The following is a 23,974-nucleotide window of genomic DNA, read 5'->3' on the forward strand; positions in this document are numbered from 1 at the left end:
TTAGGAAAAACACTAATGATCTTATAATAAGAGAGAAATTTATGAGACATAGACATGATACCCATTTGCAGACAATACGGAGAATGACTGAGGGCAATACTTACTGCAGCACCAAATTTCTGCTGGAACTGATCAATGACTGTGTATGTCACTTCCTCTTCCTCTACAGGAGAATATTATTATATATATTTATCTTCCTTGGCAATAGAATAGCCCTCCCACTAATTTTAGCCATAATCCTAAAGTCCTACTCTTTGCAACTCAAATGTCTAGAACTACTGAGACTAAGCCTAGAATACTGAGAACTATTTCATTATCACCTGCATCAGCCCATCCCGTAGTGAACACTATTAGCATCCTATTTGTCAGTTGAGAATAAACAAAAGCCCCACTGATGATATCTTATAAAATAAAATATTTACTCATTTCCTTTGATAATCCAGTAATGTTTCCTTCATCATAAGTTTATGTCTTGAATACTTCAAGACATGTACTTTTAAAAAAATGTTAATACAATTTTTGAAGGTTACTCTCCATTTACAGTTATTAGAAAATATTGGCCATATTCCCCGGTATTGTACAATACATCCTTGTAGCCTATCTTATATCCAATAGTTTGTGACTCCCACTGCCCCACCCCTATATCCCCCCCACACTGGGAACCACTAGTCTGTTCTCTGTATCTGCGAGTCTGCTTCTTTTTTGTTATAGTCACTAGTTTGTTGTATTTTTTAGATTCCACATATAAGTGATATCATACAGTATTTAAGACATGCATTTTGTAAAAGCACATTCATAATAAAAAATAATAGTTTAAAATAAATTAGTCCTGGAGATGGACCAATGTCCACACGTTTGGAATTCTCTGGATCCTGAAAATTAATTATTTTTCTAATTATGTAATTTAAAAGATTAGAGGTATAGCATAACATATAGTTCTTCTTCATCTCCCAAACTTTAAAACTCTGGAGTGGCTCAGGACATAGTCCATAAGCCACTTCCTTTTTTCTATCCATACTTACTCTCTTGGTGATCTCATCTAGTCTCAAGGCTTTAAATATCATTTATAGGCTAGATCTTGAATTTATATCTCCACCTCAGATCTTTGTCTTCATCTCTCAGCTTACACTCAAACTTAGGTTGACCAAAACTAAACTCCTAACCATCTCCCCAAAACCTTTCCCACCCAGAATCCTTCCCATACTTCAGGCTGCTCAAGCCCAAACCCCTGAAGTCATCCTTGTTTCCTCTTTTTCTTTCACAACCACATCTAATCTGTCAGTACATTGTGTTGGCTCCACCTCAATATATATGCAGAATTCCACCACTTCCTACCAACCATATCGCCACCACGAGGGTCCAAACCACCATACCCACTAAAGAAAATTATTTCAGTAGCCTCCTAACTGGTATTCATGCTCTTACGTTGGCCCTCCTCTCAGCATCTATACAGTATCCAGAGTGATACTGCTTCTTCTGCTCAAAACTCTCCAATGGAAAATAGAAGTTTTAAAAAATACCTTCTAGGGCTTCTCTGGTGGCGCAGTGGTTGAGAGTCTGCCTGCCGATGCAGGGGACATGGGTTTGTGCCCCAGTCCGGGAAGATCCCACATGCCGCGGAGCGGCTGGGTCCGTGAGCCATGGCCGCTGGGCCTGCGCGACCAGAGCCTATGCTCCGCAACGGGAGAGGCCACAACAGTGAGAGGCCCACGTACCACAAAAAAACAACAACAAAAAAACCCAAAAACCTTCTATAATAGTATAAAAATAGAAATACTTAGGGATAAATATGGCAAAAGATGTGTAAGACATACAATGAGAACTACAAAACACTGAGAAATTAAAGATCTAAATAAATGTAGAGGTATACTGGGTTAATGGAATGGAATACTCAATACTGTTAAGATGTCAATATTCCCCAAACTGATCTATCAATTCATTGTAATCCCAAAAAAGATTCCAGCAGAGTTTTTTCTTTTTTGGTAGAAATTAACAAGCTGATTCTAAAATTCATAGGGAAATGCAAAGAACAAAGGACAGCTGAAACAACTTTGAAAAAGAACAAAGTTGGAGAATTAATACTACCTGCTTTCAAGATCTATCATAAATCAACAATAAACAAAACAGTCTAGTATTGGTGTAAAGATAGAAAAATTAGATCAATGTAACAGAATAGAGTGTCCATAAATAAATAAACCTATATACATACAGAAAACTGATTTTTGACAAAGGTGCAAAGGTAACTGAAGGGAGAAAATACAGACTTTTCAATAAACGGTGCTGGAATAATTGGATGTCCATATGGAAAAAAAAAACCTTGTCCATATCACATCATATACAAAAGTTAAAAATGGATCATACAGGAATAAAGACGCAGATGTCGTGAATGGACTTGAGGACACGGGGAGGGGGAAGGGTAAGTTGGGACGAAGTGAGAGAGTGGCATGGACATATATACACTACCAAATGTAAAACAGATAGCTAGTGCGAAGCAGCCGCATAGCACAGGGAGATCAGCTCAGTGCTTTGTGACCACCTAGAGGGGTGGGATAGGGAAGATGGGAGGGAAGGAGACGCAAGAGGGAGGAGATACGGGGATATATATATATGTATAGCTGATTCACTTTGTTATAAAGCAGAAACTAACACACCATTTTAAAGCAATTATACTCCAATAAAGATGTTTAAAAAAAGTATATATAAACATTTTAAAAAAGTGGATCATAGACCTAAATGTAAAACCTAAAATGTCTAGAAGAAAACAAAGGAGAAAATCTTTGTGACTCTGAGCTAGGAGAGGTTACTTAGATATGACATCAAAAGCACAATCCATAAAAGAAAGAAAATGGATAAATGGTACTCCATCAAAATTTTAAATGTCTGCTCTTCAAGAGATGCTTTAAGAGAATGAAAAGACAAACCACAGACTTGGAGAAAATATTTGCAAAGCATATATTTGAGAAAAGACTTGTATCCAGAATATATAAAGAACTCCCAACACTGAATAATAAGAGAACAATCCAATAAGAAAATGAACAAAAGATATGGATAGACATTCACCAAAGATATTCAGATGCCAAATAAGCACATTAAAAAATCCTCAACATCCTTAGTCATTAGGGAAATGAAGAAAACAACCAACCAACCTCCAATGGCTTCTCTTCTCACTGCAGAGTAAAAGCCAAGTCCTTTCAATGATCTACAAAGTCTTCCATGATCCACTCACCCCACTTCATCCCCTACTGCTCTCCTTGCTCCAGCTACACTCATCTCCTTGCTGTCCCTTCAAGATCATGGCATGTTCCTCTCTCAGGCCTTTGCATCTGCTAATTTTTTATGCCTAAAAACCATTCCCCCCAGATATTCATACATCTTCGTTCCTCACTTCCTTCAAGCCTTTACTTCAAATGTCACTATTTCAGTGAGACCTGTCCTGGACACTCAAAAATTGTAAAACCACCCTCTCCACACATTTCTTCTTTTTCTTCTGTTTTTTTCTACTTAACATGTGGCACCAGCATACTATATAGTATACTAATTTATCTTATTTATTGTGTTTCCTGCACCATAACTCGATGAAGGTAGAGATACCAAACTTTGGTATCCCCAATGTCTGGCATATAGTGTGCACTCAAATATTAAATAAACAAATGAATCATGGTATTTTATCTTAATTCGGACCCTAGAAACAATAGCCTAGCTGAGAATTCCACATAGAACCTTGACTCGGGGTTATACCAACTCTGAAGAGTTCTGAACCACAAGAGAGCCTAGAAAATTCAGAGCCCTGGTACTCACCTGATGGGCTGTACTTGAGGTCATTTAGCAGAGAAGTGGTTGGTGCCTCAGAGGCAGGAGAAGCAGGCTTATATACATTTAGGTCTTCATCTTTTATTGTATCCATCCTGTTTCTTTCTGTATTTAGACTATGCTTACAAAAAACAACACTTAGGTGAGCTTGTTCTTTGTTGTTAACACCATACACACATCAGTGGTAAGGACTCTGGATCTTTCATAGAGAACCCATTCATCCACTGTTTACACTGATTTGAAGATACCATCTAAAGATGGAAGGAAACATCCACCTATTTCTTCTCATGTTAGGAATTACACAGCTAGTGAATTACAGTTAAGGCTTTCTACCCTAATGTGTACATCTGGGTAACATCATAATTAAGAAAATCATTCCATCATACCTAACAGAAGATGCCTTTTCTCTTACTGCACCTTGTTCTTCTTCATCCAGTAGTTCCACTGTAAAATAACCAAACGGCTTCCAACAGGGCTTCCAATCTGAAAGCAGTTAACTATCCCTCTGTCCCCTCCACACCCACAGTTTGATTATGTAACACAGACAGTAATTGGGAATGAAATGTTAGTCCATAGAGCCTTCATCGGCCAGCAATAAATAGAGCAGAAAAGACTATCCAAAGTACTGAAGACCCCTAATCTTACATCCCTACATAGCTTCCTTGATCATTTAGCAGGATTAGGAACCTCTCTACATATCCACTTTACCCTTTTTGTTCCAGGACACCTTTGTGGTCATGCAGAATGGTTCTAGAGATATCTTTTCTTTCCTATTTATTCCCATCCTAATGCATTTTCCTTCACACTATGTACTGTTTGGGGGTTTTCTCTCAAATCATTCACACTGTCCCTTCCACTTTCTCAGGCTGGTGCATTAACAGTTCAGTGATGTGAAAGGTAATAAAAGCTAGACTGGAAATCACAAAATAAATATGAGAGAAACATCCCACAGAGACTCTGAAACCATTTATTTTTAACCTAACAGTTCACGGAATACAGGGAAATATTGTATATCATTGATTCTAAGATGCACATTTTAAACAACTCTGAAATTGGATATGATTTACGGTAAATGCACATGATAGTTTAATTGGCAGCTTCTTTTTCTTTCTTAGGGTGGGAAAAGAAATAATGCACATTGTCATTAATGGCATCTAAGATTCAATTAAGTACCCTTAGGTACTTTTCATGGAAAAAGTTTCTCAGGGGCAACTATGTTTCAAATGTCTCTTTCTCCTACACTGTCTAGAAGTGTTGAGTCTGGGTCAGAGAAAGTAAAATTCACTAAAAACTCGGATTAATCAATTATTATCCTTTATCTTGATAATTCTTATTCAAGGTGCTTTTCAGGGAGAACCCTCTATGGCTGATTGAGCCACAGGGCAAACAAAGAAGAAGAAGGCCATCTTCGAGCCTAGAAATTATAAACAAAGGCCAAGTCCTGAGAATGAATTTAGGAAGAAATGAATCCATGTGTACAGATCACAAAGCTGGTCAGTGGTCAGCCTTCTCCTGAGTTAGGAAATAGTAGTAGTAATTCCTTCATTTTTCTTTACAAACTCATCCACAGCCTAGCTTTGTTCCAGTCCAGAGCTCTGTTCTACTGCAAAGTCTAACAGTTAACACACAATTAACAATCGCTCTACTTCCACCACCATCACTGCCATTTTTAGAAGGTGCTCAAGGGACAAAGAGTGTTTACAGTAGCGTACTCAGTAAGAAATGACAGTTATATAAGCTGGCTGGGGACTTCCCTGGTGGTCCCGTGGCTAAGACTCCACGTTCCCAGAGCAGAGGGGCCTGGGTTCGATCCCTGGTCAGGGAACTAGATCCCACAGGCCTCAACTAAAGATCCCACATGCCGCAACTAAAGATCACGCATGCCACAACTAAAATATCCTGCATGCCACAACTAAGACCTGACGTAGCCATAGAAAGAAAGAAAGAAATACTAAAAAAAAAAAAAAAAAAAAAAAAAAAAAAAGCTGGCTGGACTTGTCTGCTTTAAAGTAGGTCTTGATTGGCAGGAGTCCTTTCCTTTCCTCATATCTGCCCCAACGGTAAGAAATGCACAGTTCTATGAGGTCCCAGCTCACCCGTTCCGCCACCCCCCTCCACCCCACACTGATATTCACTCCTCCTTGGAAGGCTTTTTGCTTTTGAGTTCTTGAAAGAAAGAATAGTTCTTGTTCCTAACCCTTTTCTCTTACCCCATTTGGCTTGTCTGAAGCACACTGACCAGATGAGCTTCTATAGCTCTTCCTTCAGGCAAACAATTGTATCTATTCTTGCTAAATTGTTTTAGCTGGCAGAAATAAAGAACAGGGCTACTTCCCACAATTCCAAAATCCCCAAAGGTCTGAAAACCAAAAATTCTTTGTAACTCTTTTGGCAGCAAAACCTGAACTGACATACTATTTACAGTCCTATTTTATTCCACTTAATATGATTATCCATCTGTTTCTCTGTAGAAATGTGTTTTATTACGGAGTGCTGACCAGACCCACTTGAGGCGTTATGTAATATGACCAGTATATACCCTTTGTTAGCTTTTTGAAAAATCCAGAACTAGCCTGAGATCTGAAACATTTGGCCCCAAGGTTTCAAATAAGGGACTGTGAATGTACTGTGAGTGTCTGGTGTTAAATTCGCTTGCTGAGCAGACAGTTCCTTTCTTTCTTTTTTTTTTTAAATTTATTTATTTAATTAATTTATTATTTTTTTGCTGCATTGGGTCTTTGTTGCCGTGCACGGGCTTTCCCTAGTTGTGGCGAGCGGGGGATACTCTTCGTTGAGGTGCATAGGCTTCTCACTGGGGTGGCTTCTCTTCTTGAGGTGCATGGGCTCTAGGACTGCAGGCTTCAGTTGTTGTGGCACAAGGGCTGGGCTCAGTAGTTGTGGCTCGCGGGCTCTAGAGCGCAGGCTCAGTAGTTGTGGCGCACGGGCTTAGTTGCTCCATGGCACGTGGGATCTTCCCGGACCAGGGATCAAACCCGTGTCCCCTGCATTGGCAGGCGGATTCTTAACCACTGCGCCACCAGGGAAGTCCGACAGTTCCTTTCTGTTCAGATTCCTAACTCTGCCTGCGAGCTGAGTCTCTAGTACTGAGTACCAGATGTCCTCACATTGTAAAACCAACATGATTAAAATTCTCTACGACTGTTCTGCTCATAGTACCTCCCGAAACAGTAAGATAAGGGACAATTCCCAAATACCAGCTTTAAGAGTTCATAAATGCAAGATAACATCTTAGTTTTCCCTCCAACCCCCAAACACTGAAATGAGGCAGAGCAATGAGTTTATTGCTACTGCAAATCCCAATACCAGCATTTAGGGAACATGAAGTTCTCACCATTCACAATCTCGTGTCCAAAAAACATCTTCACTCCTGGGACACTTCGATCAGTCTCCACATTCTTCACTGTTATAGAAAACAATTCATTTGGTTGATAAAAAGTAATATTCCCTAAAACTATAAGAAAATATGTCTCACAAAAGTGCCCAAATCTGAGTTTTATAAAAATCCCTAAATTATCTTCCCCAAGGAATAAAAAGTCAATAATAAATTACAAAGCTATAACCTTGAAACAAGTAGTATAAAGAACAGAGGGAACACCAGAATGGTCCAAGATACACTAAAAGGGCAGTAGTAGTACACTGAATTTAAACTTCTTCCAAAAATATTCTAAGGCCTTTGGGGCTAAGGATTATCTACTTTTTATATTTCTACTGATTTTTACTCCACCTAACTCCAGAAAAAAACAAGTCATCTGACTACTTCTAGAGTCCACACCCTGTTTCATGTCTCTCTACATGCTTGAGCTATTAATTGTCAGAGACAACAATCCAACTCCTGGCCCAATTATAGGCTCTTCTATGAGTAGGTAAGGGAGTTGGGAGAAGTTTATTTGTCATGTTTACAATACAGTGTCAATTTTTTCTAGATGGCAGTGCTCACAGCAGCTGTATATTTCCACATTTCTCAGCAATCCAAAACAAATGAGTTTTACCTTCACTAGTCCACTGAACATATTCTTACATAGGTCAAAGATCACCAACTGCCTATTTGTCAAATCCCCAAAAAAGTTTACAATGTTATACTTGGTTCCCATGCATCCACTGACAATACTGTTCTCTCCTTTCTTCTTTGGCTTACAGGACACTCTTTTTTTTCTCTCTCTCTCTTTTTTTTTTTTTTGCGCGGTACGCGGGCCTCTCACTGTTGTGGCCTCTCCCATTGCGGAATACAGGCTCCGGACGCGCAGGCTCAGCGGCCATGGCTCACAGGCCCAGCCGCTCTGCGGCACATGGGATCTTCGTGGACCGGGGCACGAACCCGTATCCCCTGCATCGGCAGGCGGACTCTCAACTACTGCCCACCAGGGAAGCCCTACAGGACACTCTTAGTGTTTATTTCTTTTCCTACTAATTATCTAAAGCCACCACACTGAGCACCCACTCCAAACCAGGCATCTTGCTAATTATTTGCCTGTGTTTGACTATCCAGTAACATAATGAGATAGGTATTTCACTATCTCCATTATGGAGGAATTTGAGGCTCAGAAAGGTTGAATAACCTGCTCAAGGTCACACTACTAGTAAAAGACAGAGTCAGGATTCAAAACCAGGCCTCAATGATTTTAATAAGCATCTTGTAACCAGTGTTCCACTGTCTCCCTGATTTCCTCCTTCCAGTCTCCTTAGCTGTCTCTGCCACCACCGCTTGCCCCTTACACATTGATAATCCCTAGGGTGATATTCTTCATGCTTCTTCCTTCTCCTTGAATGATCACATCAACTTCCTAGTTGTCCTGACATACATTATTTCTCCAGTATGGATTATTTCTCTGAGCTCCACTCTCATTTTCAACTAATAGCAGACTTACTGCATTATTTTTCAAATTGATCATTATCTTCTCCCACTAACCAACAAACCTGTTCCTCTTCCCATTTCTATCAATTAATAACAGTATTATACACATAATCTGAGTTATAAATGTAGGAGGCTCTTTGACTATCTAATTCAGCAGTCCCCAACCTTTTTGGCACCAGGGACCGGTTTCGTGGAAGACAATTTTTCCATGGACTGGGGTGGGGGGATGGTTTCGGGATGATTCAAGCACATTACATTTATTGTGCACTTTATTTCTATTATTATTACATTGTAATATATAATGAAATAATTACACAACTCACCATAATGCTGACAGGAGGTGGAGCTCAGGCAGTGCAAGTGATGGGGAGCGGCTGTAAATACTGATGAAGCTTTGCTCGCTCGCCTGCCATTCACCTCCTGCTGTGCAGCCCGGTTCCTAACAAGCCATGGACCAGTACCGGTCTGTGGTCGGGGGATTGGGGACCCCTGATCTAATTGATTACTAGGTTACTTATCCTCACTCCTAAGCATTTCTAGAATCTGTCTTCTCTACTCCATTCCTTGCCAAACCTTAGCTCTGACTCCCATCATTTCCTCTTTATTGGGTCCCTTGATTGTCTGAATAGTTCCCTGTCTATTCTCCTTGTCTCTAGTTTATTGCTACTTCAAACCTTCCTTCATGCTGCTGTCATAGTGATGTCACTCCCTGCTTTGTCCAAATGGTACATAAATTAGTAAGCAGGTGTAACAGTTCTACCATCAACTCCTCCTTTGGGAAGCCTCCCCCACTGTCCTAACCCTACCATTCTCAGATCTAAATTAGCTGATATTCTGTGTTTCCACAGCATCTTGTGCGTCCCTCTATCACACAGGGTATCACACTGCATTACACCTTTCTACTTGTTTACCTGTCTCCTTACTAGACAAAGTTTTTTGAGGACAGAGACCATGTTATTCTTATCCATATCCCTGGTACCCAGCACAGTGCCTGGGATATAAAACTCAGTAAATGATTACCAAATGAATTAATATTGCAAAAGCCTGGTATAGTCCCATCCTAGCCTACAAAAGTCTATTTTAACTCATAACATGGCTTAACAGTAACACTAATCTCTCAAATGTCATTTACACGTTTCAACTGTGAACTTGAAATTTACTGTGCCAGGAAATCAACTACTCTTAACAAGTCAATATTCTAGCTGAATAAAAACTATATATTGGGGCTTCAAGGTGAGCACATGGAGGAGACTAAGAGGGTGGCATGCCTAGAGAGGGTAGAAACTCTGAGCCCCTTCCCACATACCTTGCCCTATAAATCTCTTCCATCTGGCTGTTCCTGAATTTTATCCTTTAAAAATGAATTGGAATTGAAACTGGGAGGTGTAAAGGCTACCTTGTGACCAGGAGGATAACACATGGTCGCTGAGGTGGCAGAGCAGGAGCACAAGACACCTGATCCCTCCTGGCATCTTTCAGCCACTGCACTATTCCTCAGTAGTCTACCTCTGGGCTTCTTTTTGCATGAGAAAAATTAACCCCTTACAGTCTTTGTGAATTTGTCTGTTGAAGCCAAAAGCAACTCTAATACAGTGGTTATTTTTAATTTCATGGTGCATATGGAGAGAAATTAAAAGAAGTACCCAGTTAAAAAAAACTCTCTATATTGAAAATTTCCACTATCATGTCAATAAAAGTATAGAAGCGGGGACAAGCCAGCATATGCAGCCATGTTGCTCTGTTAGGGAAAACAGCATTCTAATCCTCCTCCCACCCTTTCCCTAAAATAGGAATAATGCCACTCTCCCAGTTGCTAAGCGAGCGCAGAACCATCACCCAAACTGAGTTATTAGTCTCCTAAAAGGCAGGAGATTATGAGAAATAAAATGAGACCTTTCTTCAGGACAACAATCTTGTTAGGGTCCACATGCTGGAGCACTCCCTCAAAGATGCCACAAACCAATGTGAGTTTCACTCTTCTCCACAAAATCTGATTGAGGAAATGGTAGTCACTGGTGGGATCCATGCTATTTGATTCCAGAAGGAGTCTTCAAATAATCTTCTTTAAGTATCCAAACCCTTGAAAATAAAAGAGATCTATGATTTTTTAAATATTTTGGGGAAAATGAGGTTATTTTTCCTTTCCCCATACCTGGGATAAGAAAAATTAAAATATTAGAGAAATTCAATTCTGTTCATCTTTTTAGAATGATAATGAGAAAAATATCATTGCAAGCACCAACTCTAATTTATACATGGGAAACTAAAAAGTTATGACTTCAGGCAAGGGCTTCCCTGGTGGCGCCCTTGAGAATGGTTGAGAGTCTGCCTGCCAATGCAGGGGACACGGGTTCGAGCCCTGGTCTGGGAGGATCCCACATGCCGCGGAGCAACTGGGCCCGTGAGCCACAACTACTGAGCCTGCGCGTCTGGAGCCTGTGCTCCGCAACAAGAGAGGCCACAACAGTGAGAGGCCTGCGCACCACGATGAAGAGTGGACCCCGCATGCCACAACCAGAGAAAGCCCTCACACAGAAACGAAGACCCAACACAGCAAAAATAAATTAATTAATAAACTCCTACCCCCAAATCTTCTTAAAAAAAAAAAAGACTTCAGGCAAGGTGGGTTTGACGTCTTTGTCTATAAAATGGCCTAATGTCACTTTTCCTTCCTTAGCTAAATGGAATAAGAAGAACATTTAGAGGCTTTTTAATAGCACATGCATACATCATTTTAACAGCAACCAAAAAAACTAAAAGAACAAATGAAAAAAAATGATATTGGCAAACACCTGCCAACACATTGCAATAAACTGTTTACCCAGAAACGTCTGGGATCTAACCTCTTCTAGATGAAGCCTCTTCTAGGTTAATCACATTTCCAGAGTTTCACACTGTAACCAACCAAAGAATAAGTGACTTAGAACTATCACAATTTACGCATTACCAATCCAGCTGCCATGTCACTGCGAGGGCCATTCCACCCGACCCTGGCCACAGCTCAGGGACTGGGCTGCTGTAATGTCACCAGTCATGTGCAGCCTGACAGATTAACTGACACATGCCACACAATGGTTTTGTAAAATTCAACTGCTTTTGTAAAAATGATGCATGCTTATAAAAAGGATAACAATGCAGAAATGTACAAAGAAAAAACTTTATCTTGCAGAAATAGCTATCATTCATAGTAGACACTCTTATAATCCTCAGTGTAATACTGTAAATTAAAAGATTAAAAAAAAAGATGAATCCTTTTCTCTAAGTATCTTTTAGAACAATCCTGTTATTCGGATGTCTTTGTATTTAGAAGCTCAGCTAAGTGTTCCTCCACAGTGGTTAAATTTAAAAGTGGCTTGCCTTTGCCCCACTTGGAATAGTCAACCAGTGAATTTTGCAATTTAGTTTAACTATAAAACACTGACTAAATAACTAAGGCCCAATTTGACTAGGAAGAGGTGAGACGTTACATAGCATTTTTAACCAGATAAATAACTTACACTTTAATATTTTAAGATCTAGCAAGTGCCTTCACAATTATTATTTGTTGCCTACAACTACCTAATTTACAGATGTAGAAACTGAGGCTTAAAGATTTAAGACACCTGCCCAAAGTTACACAGCTAGAAGGTAATGGAACCTGAACTAAAACCAGGTCCTTAGTGGAGGATGTGTGCAGTCTAGTGCAAGACAAAGTGTTATGCATCCAGAAAGAACAGAAAACAAGTCACCAGAGTGCCTGGAAAAATCATTCTTCTTTGTTCAAGTCAATCCAACTGGTAAAAGGGGAATTTTTACAGAAATAAAACATAAAACTGGAAAAAACAGTCCTTAATAGAGGTAAAAATTAATTTATATTTTTAAAAGATACATAAGAAATAAGCTTGTGAAATGCCTGGATAATAAAGAAATTTAAGAAATGTTAAAGTAAATCAGAAAAACATTAACACAAAGCAAAGCGCCGACTGAGGATGGTTGCAAAAGGTTAAGATTCAAGATTAGGGGCTTCCCTGGTGGCGCAGTGGTTGAGAGTCCGCCTGCCGATTGCAGGGCACACAGGTTCGTGCCCCGGTCCGGGAAGATCCCACATGCCGCAGGAGCGGCTAAGCCCGTGAGCCATGGCCGCTGAGCCTGGGCGTCCGGACCCTGTGCTCCGCAACGGGAGAGGCCACAGCAGTGAGAGGCCCGCGTACCGCAGAAAAAAAAAAAAAAAAAAAAGATTCAAGATTAGGAAGGAGCGAGTAAGGTCAGGACCTAGAGATGGGCTTCAAGACAGACTCAGAAAATGGACATTCACCTCGGTGACATCACAGGTTTTTCTACCATACTTACGCTCTCAGAATAAAAAGAAGGTCCTGTGGCCTAGATGGGCATATCCAACATGTCACACTCTGCTTATTCAGGCAGACATCATTAGGTCAGACAAAAGTAAGTCTATCGTGAAAACAATTCAGTAAGACTAGAACCTCAGTATCCTTGCTAAGCCGTTAAAGCCTTAGGTAAAGCTTAAAACTAGTAACCTAAATTGACTTGACCATTTCGCTAATACAGGGTTCTAGTGCTTAAGTACTAAGTGATAGCGGTCAGAATTTGGTTCTTCCATAACTCAAACCAGTTCTGTACAAAGTAACACTCGAGGGGTGGGTAAGGGGTGTAAAGGCACTGAAGCCACAGGAAAAGAACTGGTTCATCTTAAAGGGTGTACTAATTTAACGGGTGGCTTTAAATGTTTTCAAGAAAACAAACAAAAATATGCCACAGGAACAAAATGCAAATTTCCTCGTTTTTAAGGCAAAATAAGAAACTTCAAATAAACGGCGGGCCATACGCTAGAAATTCTCTCCTCCGCCGTTGGGTTTGTTTTTCTTTTTCCTCCGACGAAAGTTTGGGAAATCTTGTCTCTATTTCAGCCAAATGGTGAGTTACTCGAGCTTCAGTCTTGAAGTGAAAAAAGAGGGACTGCTGTTAAGGAAAAACTCTCGGGGAGTTCCAAGCCCGCGGTGGCGGTTATCAAAGGACAGTCCCGAAAACTAAAGCACGTAGCGCTGGGAACCCACTCTACAGGTCGGACGCCAGCCGGCCTGAACCAGAGGTCCCGTCTGTTTCCCGAGGAGCCAATCGGCGCGCGGTCCCGAGGCTGGCTCTCGAGCGCCCCTTGCGGCCGAGAGGAGAGAGGGCCCCCCAGGAAGAATCAGGAGGTGCAACTCCCAGCATGCAGTTCCCGGGAGACACACCCTAGCGTTCACTCAAGCGACGTTTTGTCTGTTTTTATTGTTTCTCTCCGCAATCCATGCCAACCGTAGGGTGGAATTTCTAGTGTAAGAGTTCTGTGAGAAACAGGTTGGCTACACCGCCTGCCACACGTTATTGTGTTGTAAAACAGTGGGTCAATGGCGTGGCCCTTTTAATTGTGGGCGCTAGGGTCAGAATTGCCCCTTTAAGGCCGGTGGCATCATGTTTCCGGGGGCGTGGCCCGTCTTTAGCTAGACCCGGCCGGGCGCTGGGCTGATTCATTCGGGGGCTGGAGCTAGGAACGTCGACGTCGGCTCCGGCGCTGAGCTCAGCCTCATTCCCAATTGGCTGGGCCTCCGGGCCGCCCTCCCCCGCGCGCCACCCCTGGGTTCCCTTCCCAGTCCACAGTAGAACCACTGCCCTCTCCCTTCTTGACCCCTGGCTCTTCCTCCCATTTTTCCCTCCCTACCGCCGCCGCTGTCGTTTCTGGCGCCGCTGCTCCCGGAGGAGCTCCCGGCTCGGTGATGGGGTCCCGGGCCTCCACGTTACTGCGGGACGAAGAGCTCGAGGAGATCAAGAAGGAAACTGGCTGTGAGTTCGGGCAGGGGGTGGGAACGCGGCCGAGCGCCTCCGGTTGGCCTCAGGACCAAGGGCGACTGTCGCTGAGGTCTGGAGATGAGGTCCCGGGAGGTTGGGGGGAGTCCTGGGCAGCCTCCAGCGCTGGAGCTTCGGGGATGATGGAGGACCTGTTCTTAAGCTACAGCTACCTGGAGCAGGGCAGTGCCTCTTGTGGGGCTGTCCTTCCCACCAAAGGCGGGAGTCATGATCACCCGTAGATCACTGATCCCGCTCTTTTCTCTTCCCCCTGCTCTTGAAAGCCCCCCGAACTCTTTTCCTTTATCTTTCCTCGCACCAACCTCAAATTCAGGAACTGTGGATGGATTCTGTAGAAAACCTTCTGTCCGTTCCCGTGATGTTTCTGGGCAAGGATTTAAAACCACTGACAACTGTGGGAAATCAAACAAATTCTTGCCACAATCGGAAAAATAAATCCAGAAAGTGAGATCGTACAGTAAGGCTTTGGAAGACAGGACGGGACACCTTAAAGAATCAGGAGTCTGAATATGAGACTTCTTTCATTCTGAGCTTGTGGAGAGAAAGCACGGATACTGTGACTACCAGTTTTTTATTTACAGTGAGGATGCTTGCTGTCCTAATTTCAGATCTATTGATTTCTACTATGCTGGGATACTTCATGCAGTCGCCGTGGAAATTGGATATGCTCCAAAAACCTCAGTGTGAATTTGTACTAGGAACTGATTTTTTACAGTCCAGTCTCTTCCTCATTAACTGGAAAGGGGCAACAGAGTTTTGGGAATTCAGAAGCCCGGTAAAACACCATCATACATTTGTGTAATCCTTGATAATGCATACATTATTTTCTCTTCTCAGTAATTCATTATGACTCTTGTATTTTACATGAGTTATGTAAACATCCGGGCTCTGAGTCTTCATGATACCTGTCTTTGATAATGAGATGACCAGTAAATAACTCAGTGGTCCATTCGCAGATAATATTGAGTGCTGGGGGAACCTCAGAATTATTCAGGCAGTGGTGGCCTGAGATAAATTAAATGCTGTCCCATGCTTTCTGACAAGTTCAACTTTCTAGAATCTTCAAGTTGGAAGGGGTGTTATCTAGCCTCATCCCTTGTCAGACTGGTTTACTGCTTTCAGCATCTCCTAACTTACCGTCATTAAGCCTCTCCATAAAGACTTTAAGGGCCTCACCGCCTACCAATGTAGTCCTTTTGATGATTTTGAATGAATGACAGAAAGTAGTTAGCTGTTTATAATGTGCAGTACTTATTTGGCCACTTGACCTTATGGTCATTTTATGACTTACCCTGACTCCAAGAGTAGAAACGTAGGCAGTTTGGATTCAGCAAGCATTTTATTACATTTTGTGGTTATGACCTCTGGCCACACTTGTGAGAACATAAGAACTACTGTGGGTCTAAGGTGACACCAGAGTTAAAGCATTCATGCTTAAAATTAAAAGTCACATAATGAGGGAGTGTAAACCAGAGTGAGGGTGGGAAAAAGCTATTTTTACCTCAAGAGGAAGGGAGCAATAATCTCATTCTGGTTTTATTACATTTGACCAAATGAAAGTGGCCTCAATTGCCTTAGGACTCTGGATTATATTTTACTGTGTGACCTTGTGAGAACTGAGTACTCCTGCAGAACTATTTTCCTAGTTGCCGAAAAGTGAATCAAGCCTGAGGGAGAGTCTCAGCCACAACCAGTACAAATGTATGTATTGAGCCAGAAAGCCTAATGAAACAAGTACTTATTGAATTTTTGCAATGTCTATATTCAGTACGATACTGGGTACTCAAAGCAGATGGTGACAAAAGATGCTCACAAACCTGTCATAGAGATAAGCCCACAGGAGTTAGGATTAGCATCAGGACATAGGGTACCTGAAATTGTGTGGCACCTCTTTCAGAACTCAGGGAAGAGTCCTTGTGAGCTGGCTTTGAGGAGGACAGGAATTGGGCCTTGATTCATGCATGAATTGATTAGATTTGGATAAATTAACCTAGGGCATTTTGGGTGGCTTCCAGGTGCTTTCTCCCCCAGTATGCTACCTGTCATTCTTCTGCTCTGGGAGTTGAGCCATCAATTTATCCAGTTAGTGCCGATCAGCAGAGTTGATTTTTAAAGCATTAATCTTAGCATGATGCAAAAGGTTTAGAAGAATAAAAACAACGGATACCTGAGGGTCAGGTAGAGAGGTGGAATTAGTCCTGTTTTCCTCTGCTTCTTGTTCTGTTAAGAGTTTGGGGAACTATCAATCAGAAACACTTCAAGTTAAGAACAAGTATAAGACATTTCTTTACTCGCTTTGCCAGTAAGAAAATGTAGCATGATTGAGTAAAACTGACTTTATATTCAGTATGAAAGCTTTGCATTCGTAAGTCTAAATTGATTAGAATTCATGTATGACTAGGTTATCCGGTATTTGAAATTTAATCTCTAAGTGTTTGGAAAAGTAATTCTAAGTAAGAATTCCTTGTAAGCCTCAACTTTGTCATCTGTAAATGGGAATAATAATAGTACCTACTTTATAGGATTCCTAGTGAGAATAAAATGAGAAAAATGTAAACTACTTAGAATAGTGTCTAGGTATGTAATGAGCACCAGGTGTTAGCTATTACCTTTTGAACCACAGATAACAATCATCTTATTGGGAAAATACCATTAGCATATGCTAGTTATAAAAACTTTGTCTAGAGCTATATAACTGGAGAGGTGACGGCATTTTACACTTTTCCTATTTTCAGGGGATATTGGATTAGGAATCATGTTTTCCCAATTCTAAGGAAATAAAACTTTGAAAGGAGTAGAAATCCTATTTTTTCTAACTGTTTGAAAAACACTGTCTAAAAACACTTTGTGTTGGCGTAAAACATTTGCTATATTGTCTTAGTTCTATCACCTTCTTTCACTCGTCAACATTTCCATAAATTAAAATCATTTCAATAAAAGTTGTCATTAAGGTCATAAGTGTCTTGGGAGTTTCTGTATGCTCCACCTTTAGTTCACTTAACTGTGTGGCAATAACCTGGCTGGGAATTACTTAAAACCTTTTAAAAAGAAATAGCCACATAATCTGTGAGAAACAACTCATGCCAACTGAGTAGTAATAAATGCCGATTGATTTATTTTTAGCCTCTACCTTCTGGTGTGTGTCATGTGACATGGCAAAGATATTGAACAGGTTTGGGAAGTACGTTTTACAGGCCAGTGAGGTTTTGTTTGTTTGAAAGGGTGTAGTGATGATAGAACTAGTGTGGGTTTCTCTGTAGTTGCAACAAAGAGCACAAGACAGGCAAAGGCAATTGCTTGAGAATAATTTCCTGGGCTAGAATGTAAGTGGAAGTTCAACTTCAGACTGCTCCTGCTCAAAATGCAGAACCCCTTCATGGCCCTCATCTGCCTTGCCATAGTGCCTGAAGGTTCTGTCACTACAGAAGACCCTGCTGCTGTCTTCCAGCTCCTATTTTTTTATTTTTGGCTGCGTTGGTCTTCTTTGCTGTGGGCATGTTTTCTCTAGTTGCAGCAAGTGGGCGCTACTCTTCGTTGCGGTGCACGGGCTCCTCATTGCGGTGGCTTCTCTTGTTGCGGAGCACGGGCTCTAGGCGCGTGGGCTTCAGTAGTTGTGGCATGTAGGCTCAGTAGATGTGGCTCGTGGGCTCTAGAGTGCAGGCTCAGTAGTTGTGGCGCACGGGCTTAGTTGCTCTGCAGCATGTGGGATCTTCCCAGACCAGGGCTTGAACCTGTGTCCCCTGCATTGGCAAGCGGGTTCTTAGCCACTGCCCAGCGGGGAAGCCCTATATATATATTTTTGGTGAACCATTTTAAAGTTGTAGATGTTAGAACCCTTCACCCCTTAAGCATTCTGCATGTATCTCCTGAGAATAGGGGTTTTTTTCCCTACATAACTAGAATACTATTATCACACCTAAGAAAGTTGACAATAATTCTATAAATATTATCTATCATTCAGTCCATATTTAGACATCCCCAGTTATAAGAAAGTTTTTGTTTTTGTTTTTAATCTCTTTTAAGTCTCTTAATTTATAGGTTTCCTGAGAGAGTAGGCCAGCTCTTGAAGTCCTCTTGCCACAGGAAATGCGAAATATTGGGGTATGGAGTGTTCAGGAGGAATGGTTAGGGGTGCAGGCTTCAACCTCTCAATCTTTTGAGAGTTACCTTCGGTTGCACATATATGCTTTACCTAGGTTATTAATCTGTTCTTCTGCGTTAAGATTTAGGATAAAGGCAAGGGCAAAATGACTTTTTTTCTTATTCCCTTTTCATTTTTACTCCTCACTTTGCTTTTCCTCCTTAGTGCTTGGCATTTCTGTGAAATGCCTTCTTTCTCTGAGCACAGTAATGATAGTCAGAATGGCTTTTAGTCAGGAAGATTAGCAGTGTCTTTTAAGTAAACTTTCAACAATAGAAACTAATTATTTGCCCATCAGTGGAGAAAAATATAGCTTCTTTCAAGATATGCCCACATTCACAGCCTTTTCTGAAAGTAATTGTCAACTCCTGAGACTTCCTTTGGGTTACCAAGAATGATGCAGGTTTCGGGCACTTGTCCTGCTAACCTAGCGCCTTCTGGTGAGAATAGTTTCCTGGAAACTTGTCCTGCCTTCCTCTGTGGCAGTTCCAATACCTTTTTGCTCCTTGAAGTTACTCTGAGGTATACACCTTGGAGTTTGCTTTATATTCTTGGTCATAGTGAGTTTAGCACCTGAATTAAAGCCTGCTTACTTGCTGTTGCTACTGTTGCTGCTTCTTCTCCTTCTTCTCTTTCTCCTCCTTCTTCGTCTGTTCTAACGGAGCTCTGTGTAACAATATCATTATAACATTAGTTCCGATGTTTAGGAGGTAGATTGAGATGTAACCATACTGAGTTGTGTTAAAAGTTGGCATTTGGTTGTACATTTCTCCCCTGATTTCCACATAGCCCAGTTTGTCCTGGAAGATAGCAGTTTTATGGTTGTTTGGATACTTATTTACACAGTTATTTTTAACATATTGGTAAATTAGGAACTCAGCCATAAACTGATCTCTTTTTCTGAAATATGGGATATAATGTCATACCATTACTCACTAAGGGAATTTTAAAAATCGTACTATAAGGTTTCAGTGTCCTTTTCTTTTGGATGGTGTTCTAGATTAGAAAGATGTCTGATGGCTCACTTGTTAGTTGAAGAAGTTGGACAAGGTGACAACATTTCTTCCAACTTAAAAATTTTATAACTTGCTGTACATACTCATATATACATACATACGGAATTTCTAGAAGGATTCACAGTAAACTGATAATAGTGTTTGACTCTGGCAACGGAGACTGAGGAATGCGGTTGTTAGGGTGACTTTTCGTTATGATCACCTTTTTTTTTTTTTTTTTGTGCGGTACGTGGGGGGCTCTCCCTGTTGTGGCCTCTCCCATTGCAGAGCACAGGCTCCAGACGCGCAGGCTCAGCGGCCATGGCTCACGGGCCCAGCCGCTCCGCGGCACGCGGGATCTTCCCGGACCGGGGCACAAACCCATGTCCCCTGCATCGGCAGGCAGACTCTCAACCATTGCGCCACCAGGGAAGCCCTATGATCACTTTTGTACCATTTTTACCATGTGGATAGATTGTTTTCTCAAATTAAAAAAAAAAAAAACTAGTATAAAAAGAACTGCAATTTGAATGTGTTCCTTGTTAAAGAAAAGTAACCTGAAATATATAATACTCAGTGGACTAAATATTATGCAGTTATTAAAAAGGACTCCAATATAGAAAAATTATGAATTAATAAATGAAAAATAAGCTATTATGTTTATGTAAAGTACACAGTGACATGTTAGATGATATATGAAGAAATGAAAGCAGTGATGTTGAGATGGTGAACGAATTTTGTTTTTTCAAAAAATCCTTTGGGAAAGTTAGTCATTCTTTAACTGACTTATTTTGTGAAAACTAAAGGGAACTTTAGTTCTAGAGCAGCCTTTGAGGCCCGAGGCCAAAGCCTAGTCAGGTTCCTGAAGAAAACAGTTGTGACTGGCAGAATCAGGAGAAAGCTGGAGATTAATTAGTACAGCAGTAAAACTGTACCTGCAGGCTCACAATGTAAGGATAATGATGATAATAGCTAACCTGGACTGCTTACCAAGTGCGAGACCTTTGCCAAGCGCTTTCCTCTCCTGGATTCTGTTAGTTCATTCCACAACCCCACTCACTCACCCCTCACTGGTAAGCTGTGGTGCCGTGATTGGAATCAGAACCTGTCAACCTGACGTTCACAAGAGTGTACACCAAGCTACTGACACCTGCCTGACTAGCAGAAAGGTCCACAGCTGCTTCAGTGTCTGGCCCCCTGCTGGCTCTGCCCTGGCTGGGAATGGTTCTGCCTCCTCCTCTGCTCTCTGCTCTCCTTAGAGAGCCAGTCGTACAGAACGGAGCCCAGCCTGCGCTGAAACCTGACGCTGAAGAATTCACAGCTTTGCCCAGTGTGTCTTCTCCTCCTAGCTCTGGGCCACTCACTTCCTGTTTCTCCTGCCCGTGGCCCTGTTTATTTTATCCCATTGTTCCTAAAACTGCAGGTGGATTTTTGTTTCTTGAGCTGGGGGAGGAAGACAACTACCAGGACTCCCTCAGCCACCCCTTTACCCGTGAAGGTACAGCCTAGGACAAAGTCCACACTTGCCACACGCTTTTTGGCTGTTGTCTTTTCTCCTTTGATAACTTCTTTTTTTCCTCCTACCTCCAATCTGCCACGAGACTGAACTATTTCCCAGAAATTCCTTTTTCCATTTCCAAAGTTTCATTGTCTACCTGTAGTTATTACCTCATAATTGTCAGCTTGTGCCTGAGTTAGTCCAAAATGAGGAGCAAAACAGCTTCCTTGTAGATGTCATCTGATGATAACATGACCATTTTACAAATTACCTAATTTCCTTTCTCGGAGCCCATTCCTTTACTGGGAACTCAGTGGAGGTCACGCCATCACAGAGAAGAGGCTGACCCAAGGCTGTGGTGATCTTTTACCCGAAGATCAATCCTGAGGGAAAAGATAAAGCCACTGATGCTTGGGGTAGGAGTAAATCAGATTTTTAAAATACAATCTGTTTCACAAGACCCAATCTTTTTTTTTTTTTTTTTTTTTTTGCGGTACGCAGGCCTCTCACTGTTGTGGCCTCTCCCGTTGCGGAGCACAGGCTCCGGACACACAGGCTCAGTGGCCATGGCTCACGGGCCCAGCTGCTCCGCGGCATGTGGGATCCTCCCGGACTGGGGCACGAACCTGTGTCCCCTGCGTCGGCAGGTGGACTCTCAACCACTGTGCCACCAGGGAACTCCAGCCCCGATCTTTAATTCAACACAAGTTACCTACCCAGCTGTGGCAGCCTGAAACATCAAACTGATTAATAGAGATGCGTTTTTAATCAAAGCATGCATTTTCATAGCCTCTAAGTCAGGGTACTCAAAGGTGAAAGTTTCACAACTTCCTTTTAAACTAAATTTGGCCTTGTTTTGTTAAATCTTAACTACCTGACATTTAACACAGTCTTAATTAAGCCTAGACTTCATTCCTGAGAGTCAATTTTGTTTACTCTTGATTTAGTTTATTTTCTAACTCCTTTCATTCTTCCTGCTTTGACACTCTAGAGGTGAGTTGGAGTTGAGATTTCGGCCCACTTTACTGACTTTGAAGCATTTAATGTTGGCCTGGGACCAGAAGAGCAGCTGGCTTCTGAAGGGCCACATTCAGGTTCAATTCGAGTGGAGGGCAACTTCTCCAACTGGGACTAATTTTGTGTTCTTTAGTTTCCCACAGTCAGATCACCCGCCTCTACAGCCGGTTCACCAGCCTGGACAAAGGAGAGAATGGGACTCTCAGGTAGGCAGTTCCGTTCTTTATTTTCTGACAACGTCTGAATAGCTGCCTTTATCCAGAGAGCAGACACAATAGGCATCTGGAATGCAGAGAACAGGGACCATTTCTTCACTCATCTTTGAGTATCATTGATCCACAGGGGACTTACATACTAAGCAGAACAATGAATTTACATTTATCACTAGGTGCTTGCTACTTTACTCCAGCTCCCCTTAGTTTGGGTGGCCATTGCTCTGGTCCTATGAATGTACCTTTGGGAATTTTGGCTCTCTCTGCTTGAGTTTTCCCACAGCTCTTTTCCAAACATGTTAGCTTTCAGGAGGCTGACCCATAGCAATCCAAGATGGTGTAGGTTGTTTTGTCCTTTCCCCTCTCATTTCCCAACCCAACCCATATTCCTAGGGTACATCAGTTTATATGTATTAATGTTAGATAAGATGTTCAGTATTTTCGTCTAGAGCAGTGGTTCTCAACTGATGGCTATTTTCCCTTGGGTGGCCAAATATCTGGAGACATTTTTGACTGTCACAGCTGGGGAATGCTACTGATGTCTAGTGGGTAGAGGCCAGGAATGCTGCTGAACATCCTAAAATGCACAGGACAATCCCCCCTAAATGTCAGTAGTGCCACAGCTGAGAAACTGGTCTTGAGTAAGTATATGATTTCTGAGTAATGTAATGCTGTATCATTTCATATTTGTAATTGTCTTATAGTCAAATGAAATATCTCCTTACCACCACCTCCCAACCTAACTCAGTAGCAGCATTTTGTTACTGTTGTTCCTCAGCTTTGATTGAATGATATAGAATGAAGCTCTTTGCCTTTCTGGCTGCTGTCAAGAAACAATGGAGGACTTCTTTAGAAGCCTTGTAGCATGGGTGTGGGGTGTAGCATGACAGGGAGAGGAATATAGTTGCTGAGCCTTTGTGCATAATCCTCAGGCAGAAGAGCTAGAAAATGGCTGATAAATCCATAGGGCCATGTTTGTTTAGGGCAAAATCTGGCTTCACTGAAAGCTGGAATTGACCAAAACCATGCTGCCCAGTCATTAAAGTCAATGACTACGGAATACCTATAACGTGCAAAGACCACACTAAGTACTTTTTCTTTTTTTTTACCACACTGCTCAGCATGCAGGATCTTAGTTCCCCGGCCAGTGATCGAACCTGAGCCCCCTGCAGTGGAAGCGCAGAGTCTTAACCACTGGACCGCCAGAGAAGTCCCCTCTTTGTCTTTTTTTAATTGAGGCAAAATACACATAACATAATATTTCACATTTCAAAGTGTACATTTTAGTGGCATTAAGTACATTCACAACACTGTATAATACGTTTATATATTACCACAGTCTAGTTGCAGAACAGTTTCATCAGCTCAGATGGAAACCTCATACCCATTGAGCAGTCATTTCCCATTCCTCTCTCTATGGACATTTCATATAAATGGAATCATGCAGTATGTGGCCTTTTGTGACTGACTCTTTCATATAACATGATTTTTTTTTTTTATTAATTTATTTTATTTTTGGCTGCCTTGGGTCTTGGTTGCTGTGGGCAGGCTTTCTCTAGTTGCGTTGAGTGGGGGCTACTCTTC

The 23,974-nt window shown here is 41.7% G+C and overlaps 2 protein-coding genes across 3 annotated transcripts in view; one reads left to right on the plus strand and one right to left on the minus strand.

Annotated features, from left to right (window-relative positions):
* EXD1 (exonuclease 3'-5' domain containing 1) overlaps positions 1-14,108 on the minus strand; it is a 41,586-nt gene extending 27,478 nt beyond the window's left edge. Inside the window, exons 1-6 of one of the 2 annotated variants that reach the window (XM_027083917.1) lie at positions 13,509-14,108; positions 10,577-10,762; positions 7,163-7,231; positions 4,197-4,254; positions 3,799-3,926; positions 105-163 (exon numbers count right to left, since the gene is read on the minus strand). In XM_027083917.1, the coding sequence (XP_026939718.1) occupies positions 105-163; positions 3,799-3,926; positions 4,197-4,254; positions 7,163-7,231; positions 10,577-10,709 (447 nt within the window). In that variant the 5' untranslated portion in view covers positions 10,710-10,762; positions 13,509-14,108. Of the gene's footprint in view, positions 1-104; positions 164-3,798; positions 3,927-4,196; positions 4,255-7,162; positions 7,232-10,576; positions 10,763-13,012 lie in introns of both variants that reach the window. The other variant, XM_027083916.1, reaches the window with a different exon arrangement.
* A 43-nt stretch (positions 14,109-14,151) lies between these two features.
* Positions 14,152-23,974, plus strand: part of CHP1 (calcineurin like EF-hand protein 1) — a 37,321-nt gene continuing 27,498 nt past the window's right edge. Inside the window, exons 1-2 of the mRNA XM_027083942.1 lie at positions 14,152-14,503; positions 22,312-22,384. Coding sequence (XP_026939743.1) covers positions 14,437-14,503; positions 22,312-22,384 — 140 coding nt within the window. The 5' untranslated portion in view covers positions 14,152-14,436. The remainder of the gene's footprint in view (positions 14,504-22,311; positions 22,385-23,974) is intronic.

This window comes from Aethalodelphis obliquidens, unplaced genomic scaffold (genome assembly GCF_003676395.1).
Source record: "Aethalodelphis obliquidens isolate GAN/ISIS:26980383/991018 unplaced genomic scaffold, ASM367639v1 scaffold51, whole genome shotgun sequence".
Taxonomy (NCBI): Eukaryota; Metazoa; Chordata; class Mammalia; order Artiodactyla; family Delphinidae; genus Aethalodelphis; species Aethalodelphis obliquidens.